General features: G+C 43.9%; 1 protein-coding gene across 1 annotated transcript in view; it reads left to right on the forward strand.

Moving 5' to 3' along the window:
• Positions 1 to 27,153, forward strand: part of PAPPA (pappalysin 1) — a 322,351-nt gene that overhangs the window by 31,429 nt on the left and 263,769 nt on the right. The window contains exon 2 of the mRNA XM_019510512.1: positions 15,238 to 16,306. Within this exon, the coding sequence (XP_019366057.1) occupies positions 15,238 to 16,306 (1,069 nt within the window). The remainder of the gene's footprint in view (positions 1 to 15,237; positions 16,307 to 27,153) is intronic.

Raw genomic sequence — 27,153 nt, forward strand, 5'->3', positions numbered from 1 at the left:
TTTAAATTCTCTGATGCCTTTCAACTTAGAGCAAGAACTTGAAATTACAGCAGGGATGGATAAAGGGGAGGGGTTAACTGCCAAATTGACCTTATATTATTTTAATTTTTGTATAAATGTATACTAAAATGTAATCACAGAAGCCGTTGGTTATTTATTGATCGACTGTGTTTTGAGGCACCTGGATTAGAAATGGTTACAGTTTATTAACTGAGTGCCCTTTTCCACAAGGTTCTGCAGCTTTATTAAGAAAAGCTTGAGGAGATCTAGATAAGAAGCAAACCTCACTCACACTTGTTTTTACTGATACTGTTTTTACTGGAGCTGGTGGATCTTCGCTGACTTTTAAAAGGGATACCCAGTAAAGGATGATCCTGCTTAAGTGCCCTAAAGGGTAGTGCTCAAGCACAGCCTTCTGTACCATCATATTTTTCAATGCTTGTTGCATCTTTAGTTGTCACAATCCCTTGTAATTCAGTGATTTCACTGACCTTACCTCACCAGATCTGTTTCCTGGAGGCAGCTGTGCACAGATGGCAGGTTTATTGTTACAAGGAGGCTCAGTGAGGTATTGCTAACATTATTGGGGCTGCACTGTCCAGAAGCTGCTGTACTACAATCTACAGAATCTGGTTATTAGAAAGCAAAGCTTTATGTAATGTTCATAATCAACAACAGCAAATTCATATCACTGTTATAACTATGCCCTTTGTTGCTTCCCCATTTGGACCCTACAAGGAATCATGTCAAGTGTAAGGATCACTGTGGGCTCCTGTAGATGTGCAGTGAGGCTGCTCTGACGCGCTGTAAATCTGGTGTGTAAGAAGTCACAGGCCAGCTGGGCACTGTGAGTATATCAGTTTAGTTGCAGACTGACTGAGCACTGCAACTTTATTAGCCACTGGGCTTTTTTGGTTTGGGATCGAGGAGGTGATGTTGGAAAGGAAAGAAATGACAAGTTTCACTTACAAAAAGGAATGAATTTTACTTATGGCAACAAAAGATATAGTTTGCATATATAATAGCTAATAAAAAGGTTAAGCTAATAAACAGACAACATAACAATACAGATTAAAATTGACAGCAATAATAAAACAGAGAAAGAAATTAACCTAGAGTTCCCACTTGGTTAGTAACTTACTGATAGTCCCTTGGTTAGAAGATGCACGTCAAGTTGATTCAGCGAAGTCAGAAGTCTCTGAACTGGGCTGCTCGAAGGAGAACCAGTGGAAGCCCCTCAGTCAGGATCTGGTCCTTGCTCTCACTGGGAGTAAAAGAGATCCGTGGGGGTATGGGACAGCAATGACCCTTCTGTTCTGTCGTTCTCAAAGGTTACTTTGACGTGCGTGTTCTTTTATATCCTAATTATGCTGATTTTTTAGTTATATAGCCATTTATAATATTACTTTATTGCTGTTATTCTATGGGGTTAAAAGGTGTTAGAAATCATTATAATAAGTTACTGCCCAAGCTTGGGTTTATCTAATAAGCAAATTGCAGCACAGCATCTTCAGGTTTGAAATTAACGTTACCCCACCTAAATCCAGCCCCTTCAGAACTCTCTGACTCTGCTTTTTTGAGATGTCCTTTCTTGAAATGTACTGGACAAGCTAAGCAGTTGAATCCAGTTTTTATCATCATCAAGGCTAAATTCTGAGCGAGAAAGAACTATTAGGTCAGCTAATTTCACAGCCATAGCTTTGTCTTTGAGGCCTAGTCAGTTCCACAAACAATTACAAGTTACATTTGCTGGTTACAAAAATACAAGCTTCATATTAGACAAAAGGTCCAAACACTTCCAAGAAGCACATATTTATTGCTTAATTTTTTTGGTTCTGGCCATCACAATCCACCCCTTACTTCTTTGGAGCATTTGGTAAGGCCTACAAATACGATTTCTGCCAGGTGGCGTGTACATGGTTGGCAAAAACATTTATTTTGGCACGGATATTAGACTTAATTTTATAACAACAACATTCAAAGATTATATAGAAAAATATTAATCCATAACCAAACTTATTATACTACAAACCAAGGAAAAGGAGCATTTTTAGTAAAGGCATACATTTGCACAGTACAAATTACTTCATACCATTTACACAGCGGGGGAATGTTAGTAGCACACTTAATAATTCGCCCTCCCTCTTGGGCTATGGGAGCAAGCTGTTTACCTTTTCAGGCATCTCCAAGCAAATTGTTGATGTAGGCTGCTACTTTATCCCACCCTTTTAGTTGAGGCAAGTCTACATCTTGAACCCAGGACTTTGGAAGACTTAGGTTAAGCGTGAGACTTTCTAGCTGGGTCTTTGGCCACATTAAAATAGCTTCCTGGTCTTGGACAATCAGGATAGCTGATGCCCCTTGAAAATCTTGAGCTTCTGCACAGCAGCTGGTGCAGGAGGTCCAAAACACTCTGTTGGGATAGTACAGGCGGCCAGGACCTTCCCAACAAACCCACTGAGCTAGGGTAATGTAGGGAGTCGCTGGTAGGGGTGTTATACAAATCATGTCGGGAGGGACTATTGGGCCACCCCCTCCACAATGTTCCCAAGCCGATTAGAATGCCATTTACAGGGTACATTGGAGATTGAGCTAAATACTTGGGGCCTTCTGGGGTTATAATTTCCCGAATGGGACAATGCAAATCCCAGTCCCACCTACATCCTACTCCCAGTCCTGTTGTTAAGGGATGGGCAGTGGACCATGTGCCGTTTGCTACTCCATGTACGACAAAAAAGCATTTTGTTTTGCTACAACCCTCCCATCGTGTGCTCCACGTGTTTTGGTAAACTAACCGTTGGGTCAAAACTGGGGGTAGTCCATGGCATTTTAAGCCAACAGGCAATTCTTTGTGTCTGAAATCTCTCATCAACTGGGAAAAGTGGAAGTTAAGTGAAAGCTGCACTTGGGCACACGCAGTGCTCCAAGTTTGATTAGCATCAGCTTGAAAGGCTGCATGCATTAACAGATAACTTATTGGTGCTGCTTCACGGCCAATGGTTGCTAATTCATCAGTGTATTCTAGGGCCATGTTATCAATCATACCCCCTTTAGTGAGAAAACCAATAGCTCATCGTATATCCATGATTCCTTGGGTGTTTTTCTGAGATTTATCTATGTTTCAAACTCCCATGGCTGAATTAAGCCCGTTCCACACGTGGTCTAGGGCAGTGGTCTCCAAAGTGGGGTGCGCAAGACGATCCATTGGGATGCAGGAAGAAAATATTAGAACTTCTATTTCTATTTCTATAAATAGACATATGTTGGGGGTGCGTGCTCAAAATTTTTTTTACTGAAAGGGGTGTGCAATCAAAAAAGTTTGGAGACCACTGGTCTAGGGTACCTCTTTTTTTCTGGGTGCTTGGAGGCTGTTGGGCTGTGGGTTCGAAAACAGTTGGCCAAGTCCAGTGCAACATTTTCTCTGCCAGCCAGGCACCGGCAGAACAGTTGGGGAATGCTGTTCTGATAAACCGTTGTTCAGGGTTAAAGGTAATATGGGTATTAAACAAGGAAGCATTAAGGAGAACTGGAGCCCTGGTCTGGACCTCCACCATAGGGTGACATTAGACAGGCGAGGTAGTGGATACACCTGTGGTGGCTCTTTTTGGATTAGCAACGTGCATCCCTGCTTAATGCAAAAAACGGACAGGGTTTTTTCTGTTTGGGTGCTTAATCATTTCCCTTCTTGTTTCTAGGATTGGTAAACTTCCCAGTGGGGTTGGTTTATTCGCTGGAATGCATCTTTATTTGTGTACTTGAATGCACATTGTCCAGGTACGATGATGGAATGGGTATCTTGCAAAAATGATTCTGGCACAGTGCCCCCCATGGGTTTAGCCAGTTTTTCTGGGTTGACCAGGGCTGTGCCCTGCAGACTCTCCTAGACTGTTTGGCAATAGGTGGCTATAGTATATTCAGTTCCGTGAGCAATTCCCCCTTTATCCATATGGCAGAACTACAAAATACCCAGAACATGGCTTTCCATTCTGTGGACCACCACTTAACAGCATAAGAGCTGTTTTTAAACTACCATAGTACCTTGCTATACTTGGAGGACTGGTGTATTTGGTGAGCTGTACACCATTGTGCCAAAGTATCATCGGGTAGGGGGACTGCTGGAGCAATTGTTTTCCATGGAGGTGGGGTCAGAGGTTTTGGTTGTCTCTTTGGGCTCCAGGTGGTTGTAGAATTTCCAGCTGCTGGCAGGGTTACGGCAGTGGTCACGTCAGGACTCAGGGTGGGCAGTGTATCTGCAGGCAAAATATAACAGCACCAGGGCTATTGGAAGAAACCACAACAATCTCCCCCTGTCCCACACTTGTTTTTCCTGATTTTGGCATATGGGAGGAAACCAAGTAACCACCTGTCCCACACTAACATTGACAGGTTCCCCCTTGCTAGTCCACAATCCATTGCCGACGACTGAGAGGCCAGTTTCGTACTTCTTCAATTGCAGTTGGGCGTTCCCAGTATTTCAGTGTGTCCGAGGCCTTGGCAGTGGGTGCAATCTGGGGTCCAGGAGCATGGGAATGTCCCACATCAGTCAAACAACAGCAAACGATTAGCAGCCCCGTCATGATGGCATTCCATCCCTTCATTGCTGGATGGGGGTGGCGGCGTTGCTCTGGAGCAGGATGACGACTCCAGAGCACCCCAAGGTTGCTACGGCTGTGCCCGTGGATGGACCCAATCTGCAGGAACAAGGAAAAATGGAGTCTGGCTCCCGTTAGATGGATCTGACCTTGATACCCCCCAAGAGTTACATGTGTCTCGTGCCATTAGCACCCCTTACCCATTTGTCCCCTTGTGGATGCTTAACTACTAACACACTAAACTCAGGGACATGCAGGCGCCAGAAATTAAATGCTCCCAGCTGGACTTGCAGCTCTTTTACATTATTGGGGGCAGGGGTATCTACCAGGCTTTGCAGCTCCTTAGCCGGTATGGTGGGTTCACCTTGTTGCCACTGGATTTCCAGAAATTCACACTGGGGCCCAACTTCTTGGATCTTTTTGCTGGACAGCATGAATCCATATGCCTGCACCTTCTTCTTTAGGGACTCAAAAGCACAAATGGTTAATTCCTGGTCCTGGCTTCCCACCATGACATTGTCGACATACTACCAGACATGCACCTTTGGGTGGCTCAACTGGACTTCATGGACCACTGCAGCCAGCACTCTGTGGGCCAAGGTGGGACTATGCACCCAACCCTGGGGTAGGACTGTGTAGGTGTACTGCTGTCTTAGCAAACAAAGGCCAGTGATCTTCATGGATGGGAATAACAAAGAACATGTCTTTAATGTCCACAGATCCCATCTACTGGGGTCCATAATACCTAATATTTTCTGTTAACGCAGGCATGGATGGGACCGCAGCTGTCAAATGGTTGGTATTGGCATTCAGATCTCTAAAGTCAATAGTCAATCGCTAATCCCCACTTGGTTTACATACCGGCCACACCAGGTTGTTGTATGGAGAATGAGTCTGAATGATGGTTCCATTCTCCAGCTGCCAACTGATGATGTCCTGGATGGGTTGTGTTGCCTCAGGGGGTGTGCGGAATTGAGATCGGTGTACCCCCTTCATGGCTGGCAGGGCAAGCGGGGTCATAAAACATCAGGCTACTACCATCATCATGTCTTCCTGCTTGATTTCCTGGGCTGTGGTACAGCCAAACTGCCAGGTTTCGAGTTTAAGAATAAACTGCTGCCCTTGCAACATATTTAGTCCCAGTAGGTTTGGCCCTCCCCGGAGCATTACAGCAGCTGCTGTTACTACAGACCCAGTAGGCAAAGTGAATGTGGGTTGGACCAAATGTCCTGGTTGTCTGGCACCTCCAACTCCTACCACTTGGTAGTGGGTTCCATGTGCCTCTTTCTATTCTGCACAGTCCAAAACACATAGATGGGCACCAGTGTCTAGTAGCATGTTAATTAACTTTTTCCTTCCATTTAAACAAATCTTTGTAGGCACTTTGATTAAAGGGCTAATATTATTCTGTGTTACCGGTCCCTGATCCTCTACTGCCCCCACAATGGCCCCTTGCACGGGGGGCTGGGTCAGCTGAGACTCCTACTGCGGGGGGTCCCGAGGGTTCTGTCTTCTTCCCCTTTTTACCCTCACAGTATTTGATCCATAACCCCTGCAGGACTAAGGTAGGCAGTCTGTCAATTTGCTGTTTACTAAACCCTGCTGCTAGTAGCTCTCTTCACATTTGCGCCCGCGGAGCTTTGGGATTTTCATTTCCCACTTACCTGGATTTGGGGGGCCCAGCTGGGTCATCTTTTTCGGGGGCCCTGCCATGGCCTTGGCAGTTTTTATTGGTTTAGGAAGCCCTGGCTTCTGCAAGATGGGCAGAAGCTGTACTAGCCTCCATACCGCATCTCTTACCAGGTGAGTCACTAACTCTTGTTGCAGTGCCAGGAGAGCTGAAATGCATTCAGTGGGCAATCTCCAGCAAAACTTTCTGCACATGGCCTCTGTTATTAATTCTTCATCTAAAGTATGCTTCCAGTTTCCTGCTTGAACAATTTCTGTCAAAGACAGCTGGTAAAGACAACGAATGGCTTCCTCTAAATTAAGCCATGCTCTTGGGGAGGGCGGGGGTTAAACTCTTCTTCCATGTTACCGTAACCTGCAGCAGCCACTTGCATTGCAGCAGAAAACAGAGTAATATTTTGGTCCTACCCGACCCACTGACCCAACTGGATTTCAGGTCGGAGGACCAATTGTGCTGCCTCGGTGTGACTTACAGATACTGCTGAGGCTCCTTCACTATACTTTCAAACTAACTAATCTATTATTGGCTCCCCTGGTTTAGCTTTATGTTGCTCTTGCAGTTCTTTGATTTCTGTGTGAGTAAAGGACCGTGTCTCTGTCTGGGGATTTCCCCCTTGTGGCCCTGCACGGGTCATCACCATTGGGAAGGTTTGAGTTAACCCTCTTCCCAAATTCTCTTGGACTGCTAGGGCATAAGGAGGTAGGATTTCACGGGCTTCTGCTGCAAGCCTCACGTACTCATCATTCCCTGGCTTAGTTTCTGCAATTTTACCATACAGACTTTCACTCTCTGGGTCATCCCACAGCTCAGTTTTTGGAATCCCATTAGAAAGACACTGCCAAACCTTTTCAAGGGAAGTTTTAACTGATCGTGCTGCTTGCACTTTCTGCTCAAGGGAGGCAATTGCCTGTGTAACTAGTATCTTTCCCTCTTGACGTTCTAGTATCTCTAGTCAATCTTGAGCTGTCCTTGCAGCTGCGCATGCAACAGAGCTAGAATCTTTCTCTTTTTTTAATTTACTTTCAAGCTGGGTTACTCGATTCTCTAGGGATTGAATTGTTTGATGGAGTTGAGTGGCTTCCTCTGCTCCCAGTCTTAGGCAGGTTGCCAGCAGCCAAAACAGACATCCCTTCCTTGCCTTTCTGCATGGCAGTGAACGCAGCCCACTGACAGGGAACTGTGGCAGGGTCACTCCAGGTGGGTTTCAATCTCTCTTTATCCCACCCCAGATTCTAAATACCCGTAACCTCTTCTATTAAAGTAATCAGTGGGGCCCACCCCTCTGACCCCTCTACACCATTCTTCCCCTCCAAACTCTCCATCCTCGATCCTGTTCGTGACACCAATTGTCACAGGCCAGCTGGGCACTGTGAGTATATCAATTTAGTTGCAGACTGACTGAGCGCTGCAACTTTATTAGCCACTGGGTTTTTGGTTCGGGATCGAGGAGGTGATGTTGGAAAGGAAAGAAATGACAAGTTTCACTTACAAAAAGGAATGAATTTTACTTATGGCAACAAAAGATATAGTTTGCATATATAATAGTTAATAAAAAGGTTAAGCTAATAAACAGACAACATAACAATACAGATTAAAATTGACAGCGATAATAAAACAGATAAAAAAATTAACCAAGAGTTCCCACTTGGTTAGTAACTTACTGATAGTCCCTCGGTTAGAAGACGCACGTCAAGTTGAATCAGCGAAGTCAGACGTCTCTGAACTGGGCTGCCTGAAGGAGAACCGGTGGAAGCCCCTCAGTCAGGATCTGGTCCTCGCTCTCACAGGGAGTAAGAGAGATCCGTAGGGGTATGAGATAGCAATGACCCTTCTGTTCTGTCTTTCCCAAGGGTTACTTTGACGTGTGTGTGCTTTTATATCCTAATTATGCTAATTTTTAGTTATATAGCCATTTATAATATTACTTTATAGCTGTTATCCTATGGGGTTAAAAGGTATTAGAAATCATTATAATAAGTTACTGCCCAAGCTTGGGTTTATCTAATAAGCAAATTGCAACACAGCATCTTCAGGTTTGAAATTAACATTACCCCGCCTAAATCCAGCCCCTTCAGAACCCTCTGACTCTGCTTTTTTGAGATGTCCTTTCTTGAAATGTACTGGACAAGCTAGGCAGTTGAATCCAGTTTTTATCATCATCAAGGCTAAATTCTGAGCGAGAAAGAACTATTAGGTCAGCTAATTTCACAGCTAGAGCTTTGTCATTGCGGCCTAGTCAGTTCCACAAACAATTACAAGTTACATTTGCTGATTACAAAAATACAAGCTTCATATGAGACAAAAGTTCCAAATGCTTCCAAGAAGCACATATTTATTGTTTATTATTTTTTTGGTTCTGGCCATCACAGTAAGAGCAGACTTGATTAATCTAGTCTGCTGGAGTGCGGAAATTAATGCACTGCAGCAGCCTCCAGTGTCACATGTATCAGTGTTCCCATGTTGAAAAATGGTGGTGGGGTGCTTTAAAGTAAAGCTCATTCAATGAGCTTTTATTTAAGGTGCCCCATTGCCACTTTTAAGTATGGGGACACTGATACATGTGACACTTGAGCACTTTTAATTAATGCATCGTCCGCGTCCCCTGCCGCCTCCCAGAGCACATCTATAAACACTCTTTAAACCTAAAACATCACACAAAAGATGTACCTAAATTTAACACCAAGGCTAGGGACAGACATTCAAAAAGCCTGAGCCTGAATTGATTCAATCTTTGCAGGTTAGTCTAACCTGGCTAGGCTGAATTGGTTTGTAACTGTACAGACGTCCCAGAAATGCAGGGACATGCCTGCAGTGGTTCAGGCTAGAAGCTGGAAGGCACTAGAGCAGCCCTCCCTTCCCTTTCACAGTGCTAAACTGGGGGGGGGCATGGCCAGGCCGCAGCAGGATGTTCTGATTAGGAATGTGTTTCCCCCACCCCCTCTGACCATCCCAACAGGGAATTGATAACAAAGTGTTTATCACCCCTACCTCAGTGTTTATCACTCCATTAAAAAAACAACAGAGGGACATTACCAACTACCAATTGATTCTGCCTTTGTCCCGTCTGCCACAGCACAGACTGTAGCCAGCATGTGGTCTGCTAGCTAATGTTGAGATGTCTGTGTAAGGCAGAGGGGACCAGGGAATCCCTGCTTAGCAGGGAGTCGGGAGGGGAATGTGGGGGGAGCAGGGTCCCCTGCAGTCTCTGTCAAGCTGCAGCCAGGGAGCAGAGGGGAGGGGCGAGCCCTCCTGTGGAGCAATGAGCTCCACATAACCCAGAGAGCATGCCAGGATGCTAGGGGAGTCTGATTTAAGTTAAACCAGCAAGGGGTCTGGGAGAGATGTTGCATAAACTGGTTTGACCCAAATCAGTTAAGTCTGATACTACATTCAACCGGGTTTATCTCAAAGCGGTTTCAGCCGTTCTCAAACTGATTTATGTGCACTGAACATCTGTTCTATTACAGGTTTAAACCAGTTTCTGATCACTTAAACTGGTTTATGTGTAATGTCTGTCCCTAGCCCATATGGTTCATAATCTAAAGATTGCAGTATCACAGGGAACCATACATCAAATCAACATCTGGTGTAAATCAGCATAGCTCCACTGAAGTTCATGTGTAAACCAGTCTGCAAATCTTGCCTCTTGTGTCCAAAAAGAAAGTATGTAAAAGTCTGTCTTTCCTGGATCTAAATCCTATACCAGTGCCTGGTAGGTAAATGAGAAGTATCCTATCTCAATTCAGCTAAATTTGTGGCAGCAGTTGATAACTACTTGTTACTGGACCTGAGCATGATGTCTGCACCTGAATGATTTCCCAGGTGGTTTGCTTGAGTTGCTCCTTGTCTCCTGGAAGAGTCTTAAAGGCCTCTTAGCAGTATCAGAAAATGTATAGGTGGAAATATGTCTTCAAGTATCTTGGCGTTTGAATTATTTAACTGTTGTGGGAGAAGGGAGAGGCGGAGAGAGGGAAGAGAGATTATTCTTTCCTTCCACAAAACGATATTGGGTTCAGTGCCATACCAGTGCAGAACTTGAGATGTTATCCAGTGGATCTTCCCTGACTTATCCAATTGCATAGAACATGGGGATACTTAACCCAAATCTGTCTGTTTTAATTATTTTCCTCTGGACAGATAAAAGCTTTCTATAGGTTCCTGTAGAATATTTGCTCTTTCAAGCGTTCCTCTGCAGCTTTGATACTAAACGATTAAAGCATGCTAGGGGGAAAAAAATACCCAGCCCAACCTTTAGTTCCCTGTTCTTGGGCCCCCTGACTGCAGCTTTGATTGTTGACCTAAATTCCCCTTTCATAACGGAGTCCTGTCACCTCTGGTTGTGTTCTCCCAGCAAAGCAGACATGGCCAACTTTCAGAAGTGCAGGGAATTATTTTGCCCTCTTCTTTCCCAAACTCTGTAGCACACTGTATCTATATCAAACTGATACGCCTCCCCTTCCCCCACAAATGCCACAAGAAGCCCTGTTGCCCTGTCACTCAGTTAAATGGGAAAAATTATTTTGATTAAAGATTTTGGATAATTGTGCAGCTGAGATGGTTACTGGGAAGTTGCAGTTAGCAAGACACAAGAAACAGTGCTGAAGTGACAGGGGGAGGCCTGGAGTTTGTTACTGATGAACTGCAAATGGATTACAACAGTTTGCTTGGCTACTTTAGCTCCTCTACTTTGAAATGCTGCCCATGGAGAGTGCTTATTACTCTAATAGTGAAAGTCTCTAGATGCGTGTCCCAGCTTCTCTAGCGATGATCACCCTCTGCTTTGACCTCAGCCTCTTGGGCTTAGTTACATCAGTGTCTTATGTCCCCTCAAGTGAGCTTGCAGAAGTTTGCACATCGGTGCTCAATACTACACTAACAGAGCTCAGTTGTGCCCTGTGCGGAGTGCATCTACAAGGCTGGTGCGCTGTTTCAGTCTGCCCTAAACCCTTAAGCCCCACTTTGCTTTAAGGGGCACATAAGCCCTGCAGGTGGTCTGTTATGATTAGCAAAGATATATTACAACAGTCATAGCTTAGGTTCTATAAAACCACGAGCCCAGCTTAAACATAATGAGATTTCTACAAATGATAAATGCGCTGTTATGCTTTGCTTTGCCTTTTGGGATTTCAGCTTGCAAGGTGTACGTTTCCAAGCTATTCCCCACAAGCATAAGTTCTAAGCTTTATTTATATTTTGAAGATAATATAACTTAGGACTGGAAGCGACCCTCTGGGTTTTCAAGTCCAGCCTCTCACTGTTGCAGAAGATTGCATTATATAATCCTTGTTCATAACCTTACAGTATCCATCTCAAAATGAGTTAGGGTTTTTGCCCCAATGACACCTGTTAGAACATTCTTCTGCACCATCATTTCAAATGAAAGCTAAGATTCTTGCTTAATCCAGGGCTTGAGGAAAAACAAATATTTTAGGGCTCTTACATTGGCAACACAGACTGTTTCATCTCAGCTGTAGCATGCAAGCAGAAACTTGCAGAACTCTGTATGCCCTTTTGTGTGAAAATCCTGCACTTTGAGTGTGCGTGTATGTGTGTGTATGTACCTGCTGTAGGAAAAAACAAATGTTAAGTTTTATTTTTCACTCATGTCCTCGCAGCATTTGTAACAACAGTTGGGTACCTGCAGCCGATAAAAGCTGGAGAAAAGAATACCGTATGTGACAAGCTCTTTTGATTTTATTGCTGGTCTTTGCCCTAAACCAAAAAAGCAAAAGGAATCAGAATCTTAAATTCCTTCACTTCAGTAGCTGTTTTATGGGTGTTTCCATTGTCACTGGTTTTGTCCTCATTTGGCTCGCTATAAATCTTGAATTGATAGGAGACGTTTGAGTCAAGCTCAAGCCACATTGCATCACATCAGAGCCAAAGTGCACAAAGGAAGGACAGAGATCACTACTATCCTGTAGTATTCCTACAGCAGCTCCATTTATTCAGCTGAGGTCAATCACTAGCATCCTACAGCATGAGAGAGAGGAAGATGGCTTTTAAAGCTGGATGGAAACTGAATTTCTATTCTGTATGCTTCTTAGTTTTCAGAGGCTTTTCTTTAGCCTAGATTAGGACACAAAATTCAAAGCTTGACTCTGGAAGCCTTGGGGTCACTTATTTGGAGACAGGCAGTATGACAGGGCTGACTGGGAGCTCCAGACCTAGAAACTTGTCCCAAGACTGAGGAAACTAGCTGCTCATCAGAGACTCTGGAAGCCCTTTGAGCTACTGAGCTTCCTAAGAGGGATTCACTGAGAGGGAATGGTCCGTGATCAATGTAGTATACCTCTGAAATGTCTGTCATTGTGAGGGGCATTGTACCATTTATACCTAAAGTTCCTCGTGACTGATACCCCACATTTTTCCTATTCAAAATTTTCCATGTCAGAAAGAAAGCAAACAGTCATGTAACCCTAAAAGAAGGAATCCAATGGCATTTTAAATTTCCCTTAAGGAATAGTTTTTCTTGTATAACTTTATGCCTCCATCTTTGACTTTGGATAGTATGAATATCCTGCCGTTACATGCAGCTTCTTAAATATTCCTCAGATCAACAAAAGTCTGCATCTGATGATAAGCAAGAGTTGACCACATCTTGTTAACCCTCAGGCCTCTCTTAAAACGGCGTGGGAGTTGCCTCTGCACCCCTATGCTTCCTAGGTCTTCCTCATACCCTTAGGGTGCTCTGTACTTCTGTCCATGAGAGCTCCTTTGGACTCACATAAAGGTATTTCTATTTTGCATTTTTAGTCCCAAGAGCTTACCTGTAGGAGACCTATCCTCCGTTTTCCCCCTGTTCATTCTGGTACTCTGCATGCATCGCCACAGTAGGTACCATGTTACCTATCATATGAATAAAGGTACCACAGTAGCTTCATTTGAGATTAAATGAATCTATTAAAAATGCAAAAGAGTATGTATGTTTTTATACCTCTAAAAGTGAGTACATTTCGCGAAGAAATACCCAGGGAGAGCTTAACCCAAAACATCACTGGCAGTATGATAACATTCGTTTCCCAGGTAAACATCCACCTCAGCCTGATTGGAAAATGTCATTTTTAAAGCAGCTTGTTTTCCTTCTCCGTTCTCATTCTTTCTCTCTCATGATCAGAAGTATCAGTGTAAGCTTGAAGCTGATCTTGAAAAGATTTTGAACTGAGTGCGCCCTACAGATGAATAAACACATTACCTTCCTAACCCTGAGATCTCTCTTCCAAAGGAAACAGGAAAAGGGGGAGCTTAGAGTCCCTAGCAAAATAACAGAGTGCAGAAAAAAAAAGACCTGTGTAAAATTTTTTGACTTTCCCATCAGAGGGGTTTTTTTGTGGAGGGGGGCAGGGAGGAGAAGGGGGAAGAGGGAAGGTGGGTGACAGAAGTGGGGAGGAAAAAAAAATACAGTCGAACACTTCTGTAACCTCTGCTCTGTTGATACTAGACAAGACCACACTGTTAATGAGTGATTGTTAACAGATGGCTGTTGAGCAACTTGTTCTGCGTTACAAGCAAAAGATGCTGTTTGGTGGTGGTGTTGGGAAGGTTAGGGTGCAAGGGTGAAGTAAGGGGATATTTAGTCTTTAAATACAGACTGAACCATGAAAGATTTAAGATTTCCAGTCAGACATCTGGAAGCAGAGGGTGGGACAGGGCTTATTCATATGCATGTGTGCTAGAATGCTATTTGGTATTGAAGTCCTTAACACTTCCCCCGTTCCACCCTGATCAAGGTGTGTCCACCTGTATTCCTCGTTTTGTGAATCCTAGCCATTAAGATCTGAGAGGAGGACCCCACATTTCCCACCCAGTTCTCACCTGTCCCAAACTGGGAAGGAGCTCACTCTCTCTAGACCTCTAACCTCCAGAGCTCTCTGACCCACAGTGGAAGGAGATAGTTCCCCGAGTCTTTGGGAAAAGGGCCTGTTTCATTCCTTGCAGTTCTCTTTTCATTCCTACCTCTCTTTCATTTCCCCACATGTTCTAAAATTGAGCTTTTTATTTGCACACAAGTCAGGGTGCAGTAGACACGTAACTGCCCACAGCAGTGCAGGGGTGCAGGCAGGTACCCAGGGCAAAGGGGAAGCAGCGACTTCTGGTTCATGATTGCAAATATGTAGCTGCCAACAGCAGCCATTTTTTGTGCCCCCCCTTCCCTCTCCCCAAGTCAGGGCCCAAGGGAGTTGTCCTTATCATCATCCCAAGTTATGCCACTCTTGAGGTATGGACCTATACTGTATACAAGACGTGATTAGCATATATTTCTGTTGTGGGCAGCAAATGGATACTCTTCTTTGAGCATACAGATAATCACCTTGTAGAGCATTACTACGACTCTGTAATACAGTGACTCCAGTGTAAGCGTGTATATATTTTTCTCACCAATTTTCATGGGGAGAGATTTTACAAACAGCCTGAAGGAGTAAGGCGCACACATTCCACTTGGTCTGGGCTTCGATGAGAATCCTAGCCATGCATAATTTTGCAGACTGTGCTAGAATTAAATGAGGTATTTTTCTCCTGCTAGAATTTTTTAACAAAGATTTAAGGGATATGGGGTATGTGCCTAGGCAGAGAGGGAGAGAGAATTAGTAGTCAAGGACATATCTTGAAACTCCGCTTGGTTTAAACAAGTGACATCAAATTTATGGCTCAGATACATGTAAGGAGAATGCACTTCCATCTTTGCCACTGTGGGATTGCAAAACAATTCTGGTCTTTGGCCATGGAAAGGGAGCTGCATTGATTCGTATGACATGCCTTTGGCAACCCTTAGCCTTTGATACTAAGTCCTCTTCTATAACCACCTGCTCATCAGATGGTTTGACATGGCTAGTCTACTTCAACATTCTTAATATACATATTTATATATACGTATTATTAATTAAAAAATAAATACGTTAAATAGCCTGTTCTGCAACTCTTATTTATTTATATTTCTTTTTTGGGGGCACATAGGACTATATGACAAATGTTCTTACACCTCTCGTGACCGAGGATGGGTCCTGGGGATAAACACCATCAGTGACCAGGGCAATAGAGACCCCCGCTATTTCTTCTCGCTGAAGACAGACCGTGCTCGCAAAGTTACCACCATTGCCGCACATCGCAGCTACCTCCCTAATCAGTGGGTGCACCTGGCTGCCACCTATGATGGGCGCCTGATGAAACTCTATGTGAATGGTGCCCAGGTGGCTACAAGCGGGGAGCAGGTGGGCAGCATCTTCAGCCTTCTGACCTTGAAGTGCAAGGTGCTCATGATTGGCGGAAATGCCCTAAACCAGAACTATCGGGGTTACGTAGAGCACTTCAGCTTTTGGAGGACAGCCCAATCTCAGCAGGAGATCTTGTGGGACATGGGCCAGGCAATTCATGGACAAGGCACCCCTCTACCTCAGCTAGTTCTTCAAGACAGTTTACTGAATGTGAAAAGCACCTGGTCTCCTATGAAAGATGGCAGCAGTCCTCAGATTATGTTCAGCTATCACCATAGCTACTTGCTGGATACCAGCCTGGATCCTCCTCTCTGTGGACAGACAGTCTGTGACAACGTGGACGTGATTGCCAGCTACAACAAGCTCCCAAGCTTCCGCCGCAACAAGGTGGTACGTTACCGGGTAGTGAACCTCTACGATGACAAGCACCAAAATCCCACGGTCAGCCGGGAGCAGATTGAGTTTCAGCATCAGCATCTGAATGAGGCCTTCAGCCACTACAACATTACCTGGGAGCTGGAGGTGCTGGAGGTGAAGAACTCCTCACTTCGCCACCGGCTCATCCTAGCCAATTGTGACATCAGCAAGATTGGAGATGAAAACTGTGACCCTGAGTGCAATCACACCCTGACCGGGTATGATGGAGGGGATTGCCGGCATGTGCGTCACGCTCTGTTCAACAAGAAGAAGCAAAATGGGGTGTGTGACATGGATTGTAACTATGAAAGATACAGCTTTGATGATGGGGAGTGCTGTAACCCGGAGATAACTGATGTCACCAAGACATGTTTTGACCCCTATTCTCCTTACAGGTAGGAAACTTCTTAAAATTGAGGTGTTTATAATAGTACTAGTGAACATTAGACTGAGTATTGACAGGTCTGCCAGCTGTCCATCCCCCTTGAGTTATTGGTTCTCTTCTTTTTTTTTTTCTTTCCCCCCTTGGGTAATTGCACTCAAATACATTCAGTGAGAGCAAAGTCTTCAATACTGACTTGCCACTGAATCTAAATTTCCTTTCCCTTCAAACTGCATTAGATTCAAACAGGCAACTTGGGAAAACCCGTAAGTGGTAGATTATAAACTGTATTTTATAGTGTTGCATAGCCGATTTTAGCTCAAGCCCCCAGAGTGTAGGACCTGAAACCATAAAAAGGTCGTGTGGCATGAGGGAAGAGCACCTGAGGTGAGAGAGAGAGATTTAAATATTCTCAGGCAGACCTCAACCAAGACTTCTTAAAGGGTAGACAGTTTATTCAAGGCCCCTTAATGCTATATTAATTTAGATTTCTGTATGTACTTATGGAGGGAATATCATGCTGTGGTTGTAGCAAGAAGGGGACAGACTGTCGGGATTCCTAGGTGCTATTCTAGACTTTGGGCTGGTAACTTAACTCTTCTGTACCTCTGTTTACGCATCTGAAAGATGAGGATAGTGCCACATCTGTTCCTGACAGGAGATCTATGAAAGGTAGCTATTTAAGCTTGTAAAGCAAGCTGAGATCTTTGGCTTAAGATATAGATATAAACTATTATTCTGTACTAAGAACCCATTTCTCAAATTAGTTACATCAGTTTGATATCTAGTTTTATATCAGTGTAAGTGTGAGAAGTAGATACTGAATACTGTATATCACAGAAGATCCCCTACCATTCTGTGAAGTAATCATGGCGGTATGATAAAGACCCACATAAAACAGAAATTACTGCTAAGACCCTATCCTTTGCATACCTTGTTAGGGCTCCACATTGCACCTCGAAGGATTGGAGAAGGGGGCGGAAGTCAGTGTTTAAACTATCCTGTGTCATCATCAACAACAGGGCTAGTTATGAAGGAAAATGTCAGCTGCTACAGGATCATCTAGATTGTATAGTCAAGCATGTTACTATTTTTATAAGAAAAGCATTTTAAAGTGACACTGTCAAGGGAACTTGTCTGCTAGATTTATACAACTAGAGGGAGAAAATGTGCATCTGTTTTTTTAAAAACATCCATTGAATTAAGAAACATAGAACAAATATCCCATCACGGCTTAGGTCAAAATTGTGTGCATATTAACCAGGTGAGGACCTTGGTTAAACACCCATGATCACAAATATCAAAAATGGAAAGTGACCAGTCTGTTTTCATTGAGGAGTGGACAAGAAAAGCAACTGAGCAAACATCAAAGGCAAAATTGAAGTCGGATTTGTTAATAAATCTTCAGTTCTCAAAACTCAAGGTGTTAGTAATAATGAGCTAAAATATTGTTTAGCAAAATATTATTTGTAACCTGATAGTGTTTCAACATTTATGCGGTTGACCATATCATATACACAGATCTTTTAAATGCAACACAACTAGGAAAGCCTTTTAAAATTTTATAAAACTGGCTTTTTATTACTATTTTAACATACACAGACATTTATTTTCTGAACTAAATGTCTAGGCTTTGTAGGCAAAATGTACTTGTGCAAGCTAACGCAGGTGATTTCATTTGCAAACTCTGCAGTTACATCTACAAGGCTGTTGGTTTTTCCTAAGCAACTGTATATTCCTCATAAGGGGCCTTTGGGCTACATTCCCAGTTGTGAATTGGGCACCCTATGGGATTGAGCCCATGCAACCTCTACCCAAGCCTTGTCTGTTTGATCCGTGTGAGTGCTCCCTAGTGACTTTGACATCCTAAATAGGTAACAGGACACTGCTTTCAGCTGTCTGAGATCATCCTCCTCAGTGGTGAACATTAGGAGCTTCTCCCAGTTGGATCTGCCAGACACCCATCATCCCTCAAACCTGTAAATTAATGGAATTGTTTTTCTTTTATCATCCAAAATCACAGAAAATAAATTTGGCCTCAGGGCTGGCCTGAGGTTGCAACACTGACATCAATGGCTAGCACAGAGGCCAAGGAAGGCTTTAAAAAGTCTGTTTTTTCTCTGTAATCTGAGACACATGTTTGCTGTTCAGTGTGCCTCGGTCAGAACATGTCGACAATAGCAGATAGGGCTACAGGCATCATTGATCAACGAGGCTTTTAAGTCATATGCCTCCATATTAGCTATTCAGGCCAACAATGGAGGTTTGCAATCACCAGCTTGGCACCAAAGCCCTCACTGACAGAATGGGTGTGGATCTTCAAACCCCATCTCTGGCCTTAGCATTGCCCTCAGTTCAGTGTTTCAAAGTCAGTGATTAACTTGGCACTGATCACACCTCCTGCACACCTCCAGCCACTTTTGACATGCATCGAGTCCTCACGCCTCTCTGATGCAGGCCTTACAATCCATTGCTGAAGACATCTCATTGTCTTCTATGTGATTCACTCCCAGGAATTTCCTCTGTCAAAGCTCGATCATACAAGAAGCTGGGGGAAAAGAGCTCATACTCTGATTGGACCTCAAAGAAGAAGAGGAAAGATGAAGAGGTCTTGGCTTCTCAGTCTTCCTCAGCAATGTGTGGCCTCCAGATTTCAGAGATTCAAGCTCCTTATATGTTCCTAATGTCACCTATTCTGGGAAGCCACCATACAGTCCCCTGGCATCCTGGATATGTGGCTGAGATATAGGAACTGCCTCCAGCACCTTTTGATCCACTATAAAATGATTCCCACTGGCCAATCTCCAAGCTATAAACAAGACAGTCTGTTATGGGTCCTATCACACTTCACACATTCCTTCCAGGACCTTTTACAACTGTATTTATGGTTCTTGTTTCAAGAAATATTGAAGATACTTCTTGACAACGCTTGGCTTCACTCATAGATCCACCACATAAATAGCTCCATGAAAAGGCTCCTTGCAGTCTCTTCCTGCCCTTGTGGACAAAGTGCTCAGGTCCTGCAGAATTGCCCTTTCAGTTACTGGCCTTGCTAAACACCCTTTTTACTGGTGTTGTTTTCAGCACCAGGGCTACCACTACCATTGCTTCTCTGTCCTTCCTTTCTGGAACTACTGCCAACGTCTCCTGCACCAAAGGGCCAGGAGTCCATAGTGCTTGCGGTTACCAGCAGGCACAATGATGCAAGACTCTTATAATGATGTTGTCATACTGGTGGTAGATGTACCAAGGGGTAATATAGCGTCAAATGTTCTGCAAAATATACCAAAGACAAGGTATTCCTATCCATACATAAGGCTTTGCTTTCCCCAGTCAAAGAAACCTTCTGGACACAGTCTTCTCCAGCAGTTTCATAGCAAGGAGGCAGGCTGTACCCTGTTCCATCACAGGCTTTGTGTATTTGGTTTAGTTCAAAGGCTACCTCTATGGATAGAGAAAGGAAACAGAATAAATGCACTTGTCTGAAAGATATATTCCTTGTATCTTTGGGCATGCATGTCATTGCTTAGCAGGTGGGATGAGTGACGCCTTGTGGGGAGGTCATGGCACCCATCTCTGGTTCCATTCCACTCAAAGGATCTAGCTGAGGTGAAAAAATAATGTCAGATCACACTCCTGTGCAAAGATCGGGGCCACTGGAATCACTGCTCACATACAGTCATGGCTTTGCACGTCAGACTTCATCATGAACTGCTGTGGGCAGATAGAAAATCTTCCCCTTGATCATAAAACTCTGTTAGGTTAAAAGGCAGATGAAATTCTGGAACTTGAAAGCTACCAGAACATCTTCGGTCTCTCGTGTTCTCATACAATCTGCTGCCACTGAAGTTGGAAAGTTGTCAGACATGACTGATACCAGAGATTTGCCTTATAAACATCCACTTATGCTTATATACTGTATTGAAACTCTCTGCAGACCTCCTTTCCTGTCCTCTCTGCCAAACAGCAAGGAAAATAGGGAAGGAGCCTTACTAGTCTGGATACAAGCTCTTGAGGGATGTTTCTCAGACATCGTTCGACATGAAAGTCAAAGCTAGTGTTTTGCCAATTCTACGTTTCTACTGCCTCCTCAAAACTCCCTTTGTTTACCAGGATGTGCAGTTCTACAAATCTTGGTGTGAAATCCCATCACACTGCTGCAGAAGGGAGACGTTATATATCAAGGCTACTCTGTAGAGTTACTCTTTGCACCACCACCTTCTTTCACCTCTCATCTCCCGCCAGAGACATTTTTACAAGACACCTTTAAAGGGAGAAGCAAATAAGGAGAGAGGATGGCAGGAATTTCTTTCACCCCTTGCGTTCCAACAGCATTAGGCACTACACAGTTCTCTGGCGATATCTCAGGAGCTTGAAACTCAAGGATGGATCCAGACTACACAGCAATATACTGGATATCTGAGAAACACTGAGCACTGCACGCCCTTTTTCCTTTCTTCTTGGGGAATGGAGCTCTAGTGCCAGGCATTACCTGAAGGCTTTGCCAAACCCTTTTCCCTCTGTAAAGGAGTTTGCTCCCTTGTGGGATTTGTACTTGAGTACTAGCAAATCTCCTGAGATCCCCATTTGATCCCCTTGGAGATCACATCTAGAATGATCTGTCATACATAACCACATTCTTTATAGCCATTGCCTCAGCTTGGAAGATGAGTGAGTTGTGGACCCTGATAATAAGCCTATCTTATGCTGTCACACACAGTATAGGGGGTCTGCCTGTCTTCACACAAAATTTGTCTCTAGGGACTTCCATGTTAATCAACTCATCTCTTTCCCACAGACTTGCAGGTGCAACATACCTTCACACACCAGAAACCAGAAGGATGTTCCATTTTAATCTGAGCTCATTTAATTAATGCCTCTGTTAAATTCAGTAGGTTATTTGTAATGCATGGAGGAGAAGGGGTGATGCAAAGTATGGGCTCTTTCTATTCATAGTGTTCATGCAGCCCCAGATCGGCTTTGCTAGAAGTTCTGTGGACTCCGTGCCAGGGGCGCCAAGCCCATGAGGTGAATGCCCAAAGGCAACTCTCGACAAACAGCAGTTGCTTGTAACTTTGCATGAGATGAGCTTGCTTATTTCCACCTTATTTTTCTGTGTGGCCGGCATAAGCAGCCACAGGAGGATCACCCAGCTACAGATATCTGCACCAGCGTTTAACTGCTGCATTCTGCGCTGTACATTTTTAAGGGTGGTGCCTGGAGACTAACGAAATACGGGCCCCCTCTTTGCAAGGCCCGGTACAAAAAGAGAGCAGTAGTGCCTGTCACAAAGAGCCTGTAGCCTGAAGGTATAGCAGAAAGGCTTGTGGAAAAGGGAAACAACACAAAAGTGGAGTGAACGGAGAGATGGAGGATAACATATGAATGTTGTGATACTTGCCAGGGTTCCTTTGGTTCATTGTGGAAGTGTTGGAGGTTTGGAGCAGTGGTTTGCATTTTTTGAAGGGGCTCAGTGAAGAGCTGATAAGCCAAATGGAGAGAGCATGACAGGGAAGGCAGATGGGCCACAGGAAGGAAGCAGAAACACAGGGAAGGAAGAAGAGGGAGGAAAAGGCAGAGAGGAACATGGAGCAGCAGGCAGGATGATGCTGCCGTCTTTGACCTTAACTGAGGAACTGACCCGGTACACTTCAGTACCAGAATCAGGGCAGTATGTGAAGCGATAGAGGTTATAATTTAGATATGCTCCCTAACATAGGAGACTGAGGAAGTCGGGAATTGGGAGCTGGATTATAGAGCCTAGTATGCCTGAAGGGAAATATACGATAACAGAGGTTTAAAAAATTGCTTGTTCCATAAACTCTGAAGACTTGCATATTTATTAGTTGAGATCAGTTTCAAAGTGCATGTGATATCTTCCCACTAAGCCATAAGTCAAAGCAGCACCCAGAAAAACCCCTATAAAAACTCTTAAAGGTGTGTGTGGGTTTTGGGATGGCGCCAAGTGCCATGTCTCCTTCAGAGCTATCCTGAAGGACTGTAACGCAAAGCCCTGTGACAGGTTTTTCAGGGCTGTTATGAGATGTCTTTATCCCCATGGACCCATTGCAGTGTTTATAATGCATGCTTATAAAAGACCTGTTATAAAAATTTATGAAGCTTATAACAGTATCATTTTTCATAATTTATGGCCAGATCCAGTGAGAAGTGGGATGTTTATGGCCCAGGCTTACTGCTGTGGGATGTTTAGACCAACTTATCACCAGCAAAATCAGTGTTACCCAATGTGACAAGAGCTATATTGGATGAAACAGAATCAGAGAGCTCATACACAGCTGTGGAAAACTCAGGATTCTTGCTCTGCATGAGATTTTTTTAAAGTCCTTTCTTTCCGTTTTATTCTGAGCAGGTTTGCAGCTTATAAGCTTTTGTTTGGCTTGTTAGAGTCCCCAACTTCTTAATGAATCTCAGCTGAACATACCCAGCTTGCATCTGCTTTCAACACCTTAGATCAACATAGGTTACTAAGGAAGTGGTTCCAGGTTCATTAGTAATAGATGGACAGCTAGATAAATGGGCAATCAGAAAGGTCAGTGGAAGCAGCATTGGGGGAACTCCATGCCATCCATAATACTTAAAATGTTAAGGGCACAGGCATCTAATAAGCTCCCCAAAGCCAGGAAATTCAGAGGGAAGGCTGAAATTCCATACTTGACGCACCCCGCTGTGACTCTGTATTCCAGCACACCTTGTGCTAGTTTTCTGAGATGCCTGCAATCTGGGGAGCAGCAGAAGTTCCTTTAGAATGGAGTTTCACCTTTAACTCTGAATTTCCTGGCATGTGCGAGTTTTGAAGTAAATGCTTAACTTTTCCCCAATGTAGTTTTTCATTTTTAATTTCCTCTTCCTCTGAATTAACGACAACTAGAGAGACTCCAGTGTAATCAGATCAGGTTTTTTTTTTCCTTCTTTTAACCTGATCTGATCTCAGTGAAAGCCTCTAGGAAAATTGGACTTGGAAAAATTCTTCTCTCGTTGCACTTCTGGGCTCTGGTGGCCAGTCTGGTCCTGGAACAAAGAAGGATTTTGCAAACCTCAGACCAGTTCTTTTGTGAGACAATTTGATGGCTCAGGAAGTATAACAGGACAGCAAAACCTTTGAAGGATTTATTGAAATCCTGTTCAGTTGCGGGTCATAGTCACTTCTGTCTGACAGGTGTTCAGTGTAAAATGGATTGGAGTATCTCTGTCTAGTTCCCAGTAGCCACGTGACAAATTCATCTTTGAAGCTGGCAGGAGCTGACTCACTTGGTTGCAGTTTTAGCAAAGGGATGTCAGGTTAAAAAGGCTATGGAGAATGAATGTCCTTCTCCTACTTGGAGATGGCTTCTGTAGGTCTGAATTGATCTGTGTTGGCAGGAAACCTCAAACGAATGCTGTTTGTGCTCTGTACCTTGTGGATACACAGAACTCTTCAGTTTTCATGATCTATAACTTCAGCTTTCCCCCCCAGTCCAAATTCTTTTTTTTTTTTAATCACTCTCCTCAGCTTTATAACTGAGCAGCTCGTTCACAGGGAAATTTGAAAATGTGCCGAAGTTGCCTGGCTACTGGTTTTGTAACCAACTCCAAATTCAGACTGGGCTTGTTAGAAGGTCTGAGAACCTGGGCCTAGTTCCAAGTGAAGCAGTAGCCAATTTATTGTTTCATTTCAAACCTCCCAAAGCTTGTGATTTTGCATGGGTTTGCAATGGAAGTAATTGAAACTCGGCAGTTCCTGGTAGATTTTGTTTTAGTATTTGGGGTTCACACGGACCCAGACATTCGAGTGCATCTCTGGCTAAAGGACCCTGAAAATACCTTAGGAATTTTGCTATTGAAACATGCAGCTAAGGTACCTTTGTCACCTATAGAATAATCTGCATAAGGAGGCGGCATCCTGAAATGCTGAGAATATGGGAAATTCCTTTTATCCTCTGCTAAGCTAAGCACTTCCCTTTATCTGACAGATAAAAGCACTTTTGTCACCTTGACAGGAAACAAATGGATGTATTCCCCACCCCCCTCCCGATTTGTACTGCCTAATCAGCATCCTCTGATTTGCATTTCTGCCCTTGTCTTGTAACACTGCTCACAGCTGATAGGTTTTAATCTCTATTACAGAGTTATCCCAGGCACCAATAACAGGACTGGAGTAGCAGAAAGGTTTTGTTCAGGTAAACCAACCAAATAGAAAGCTTAGAAAAGACTTTAAAACCTACAACCCCATAGCCTACAGCTCTATGTATGAGCAGCATTTTGTTCTGTCTCTTGAAATGCAAGAGGGTATTGGAGGCTGGGGGGATTGCTAAGTAAAGAAAGCTAGTGAGCAAATGGAAATACCTTCTTATTTCCTCAGTCAAATGCAGGAGTCAGTCTCTCTCCCTCCCTCCTCTGTTATGGGGGGCCTCCTTTTCCGTTTTCTTAAGTTGACAACGGCCTTATTTAATCAGTTTGCTCTGACATGGAGCCAAGAAGGGGCTCTGGTGTGTGATGTTGGGTCTTGTGTGCATTCAGACTTCCACAGCTGTTAGCTAGCAAGGCTTGGCTTTTGACTACTGAGGCATTTTTTTATAGCCACAGAGGGCAACTATTAATAGAAGAAATTTACCAAAACACAGAATTATCCAGTATTAAGAAGTTTGGGGGTTGTAGCGGGGGGAGGAAGCCTGTGGGATTAATGCCAGGAAAATTCAGTGCTGAAATTACACCAAAAGATACAGTAAAATGAACTATGCCAGGAAAAGGTTGAATCTGTTCCTTGTACTTTGATAGTATTTCTTCTTTGCTAATGAGCTGCTCTCCTCTAATATAATGTATTTCTGAATCATCTTCTTTACAATAAAACCAAATATTATTATAGAAAAAAAGTGAACAAAACTTAAAGAGAAAATGTCTAGATTTTGGATGTATTACATTGTGTAATTACTGCCCAGTAGAAGGGCTGGAATTCCCACCTCTGGAGGCATTTAAATTAAAACTGGACACACTACTAGGAAATGTATATATAGAATTTCTATATTAGTATGGTATAAACAAGATGGGTTGTTTCCATCCCCCTCTGCCCATCTCTAATTTCGGTGACAAGACTCTATAGGGCTGCAGTCAGCAGCATTTCCCAGTGGTGGGTCAGAACGGCCCCACTCAGGTTCAAGGTTGGCTGGCACTAGGATCCAGCTGCTGCTGATTCTTCCTACCAGCACCCTTCTGTGCAACCCGGATGCCAAACGCTGCTGAAGCCCCAGCTCCACAGGCCAAATCTGGCTCATGTGCTATAGGTTGCCATCCCTTGCATAGGGTATTTAGCCACATGGTTCGGTTTTCAAGTATGTTTGCATACCACAGAAGACTGATTAAGGAACATGGAGAAGAGCATGAGCATGTTGGTTTAAACATATACTCCGGGTGGTGTAAAGATATGGATACAGATTTCATTAGGAAATCCCCGTTTTTGTAATTCCTTTCAATATTGCAGGTGAGGTTTCCAAAGGCATAAAAGTCTATTATGTGATTGAGCCCAAGTGTCCAGCAAGGGAAGTTAATGGTTTGAAAAACTACTCTCTCTCTCTCTCTCTGTCTGAATACACCTGGTTTGTTTTTGCTTAATAGGAAATGAGACAGGGGCAGATTGATTAGTGAACCATGCTGAGTAAATAAGGAAATATATGGTAATACATTAGAGGATATGAGTAGACCTCATAAGGGCCAGAACTTAGTTTGCTTCAGTAAAGCACCTAAGGCTGCCTATAGACATGCTCATTTGCCTTCTAATTAGAATAATTAATGAAGTCTGGTCAACGCTCTAATTAAAACATTCCAGCCTCACCTCACCATCACATGTATTAAGTCCCCCTCCCACATTTCAAAATGGCCATGGGGGCGCTTTAACTAAACATTGTCAAATGAGCTTTGGTTAAAATGCCCCCATGGTCATTTTGAAATGCGGGAAGGAAGGGAGCTTAATACAGTGACCGTGAGCTATTTTAATAAGAGCAGCTGTCTGGGAACCACTCTAATTAAAATGCCCCTGCAAGCCCCCCACTTCTGAGCACGTGTATAAGCAGCCTAAGAGCTGGGAAGCTTATTCAAACTGTCTGAACTCCTTGGCTCTAGAAAATCAGTCCGGGAGATTGACAGAAAAGGGCTTTCTCCAGTGTCCTCCAAGATTCCTGGTTTTTCAATAGTCTCAGAATAATGCAGGGTCGTCCTTGACTGCCGTGTGCCATATTTCAGCTTTTGAGCCCATTTAGTCCTACAAAAGAAAGAGGAGCAGGAAAACATGAAACAGTAAAGGAGAAAGTTAGACTTTTACAAATATTAAGGGAGATTTAGTTAGCCCTTGGCTTAATGTTGCCAGTGAAGGGGGTTGTGTGTGCATAGTTCTTGCTTTTCTTTAGGGCCAAATTCTGTGAAATGCTGATTATTTTTTTATAGAGGGTGCTTAATGATCTCAGTTCACACTGATAGCAGTGAGAGTTGAGAGTGCTTATGAGTAGGGCTGTGCAAAGCTTCGGGTGGTGATTCGGTTTGGAGGAGATTCAGCCTGATTCAGTGGCCGAATCTCCGAATTCGAATCGAATCAGGGGACTGATTTAAAGGTCTGAATCAATTCAAAACTCTCTGAATCTTTGGTAAAGATTTGGAGAGCTTTGATGGTTCAGGTAGTCCCCGGCGGCTGCAGCAGGGAGCTGCAGACACTCCGAGCTGGTAAGCACTAGGAGTGGGGGAGGGGAAGCTGGGGGAGGGGACCATGGGGGGACCCCTGCCAGCCCCTCTGAATACCCCCCACACCCCTGACCCCCGCCCGCCCCCCCCCGGCCCCCCTTAATGGCCCCCCCCCCCCCCACCCCCTGCCCCTTA

This window comes from Gavialis gangeticus, unplaced genomic scaffold (genome assembly GCF_001723915.1).
Source record: "Gavialis gangeticus isolate Ggan-Ray unplaced genomic scaffold, GavGan_comp1, whole genome shotgun sequence".
NCBI classification, from domain to species: domain Eukaryota; kingdom Metazoa; phylum Chordata; order Crocodylia; family Gavialidae; genus Gavialis; species Gavialis gangeticus.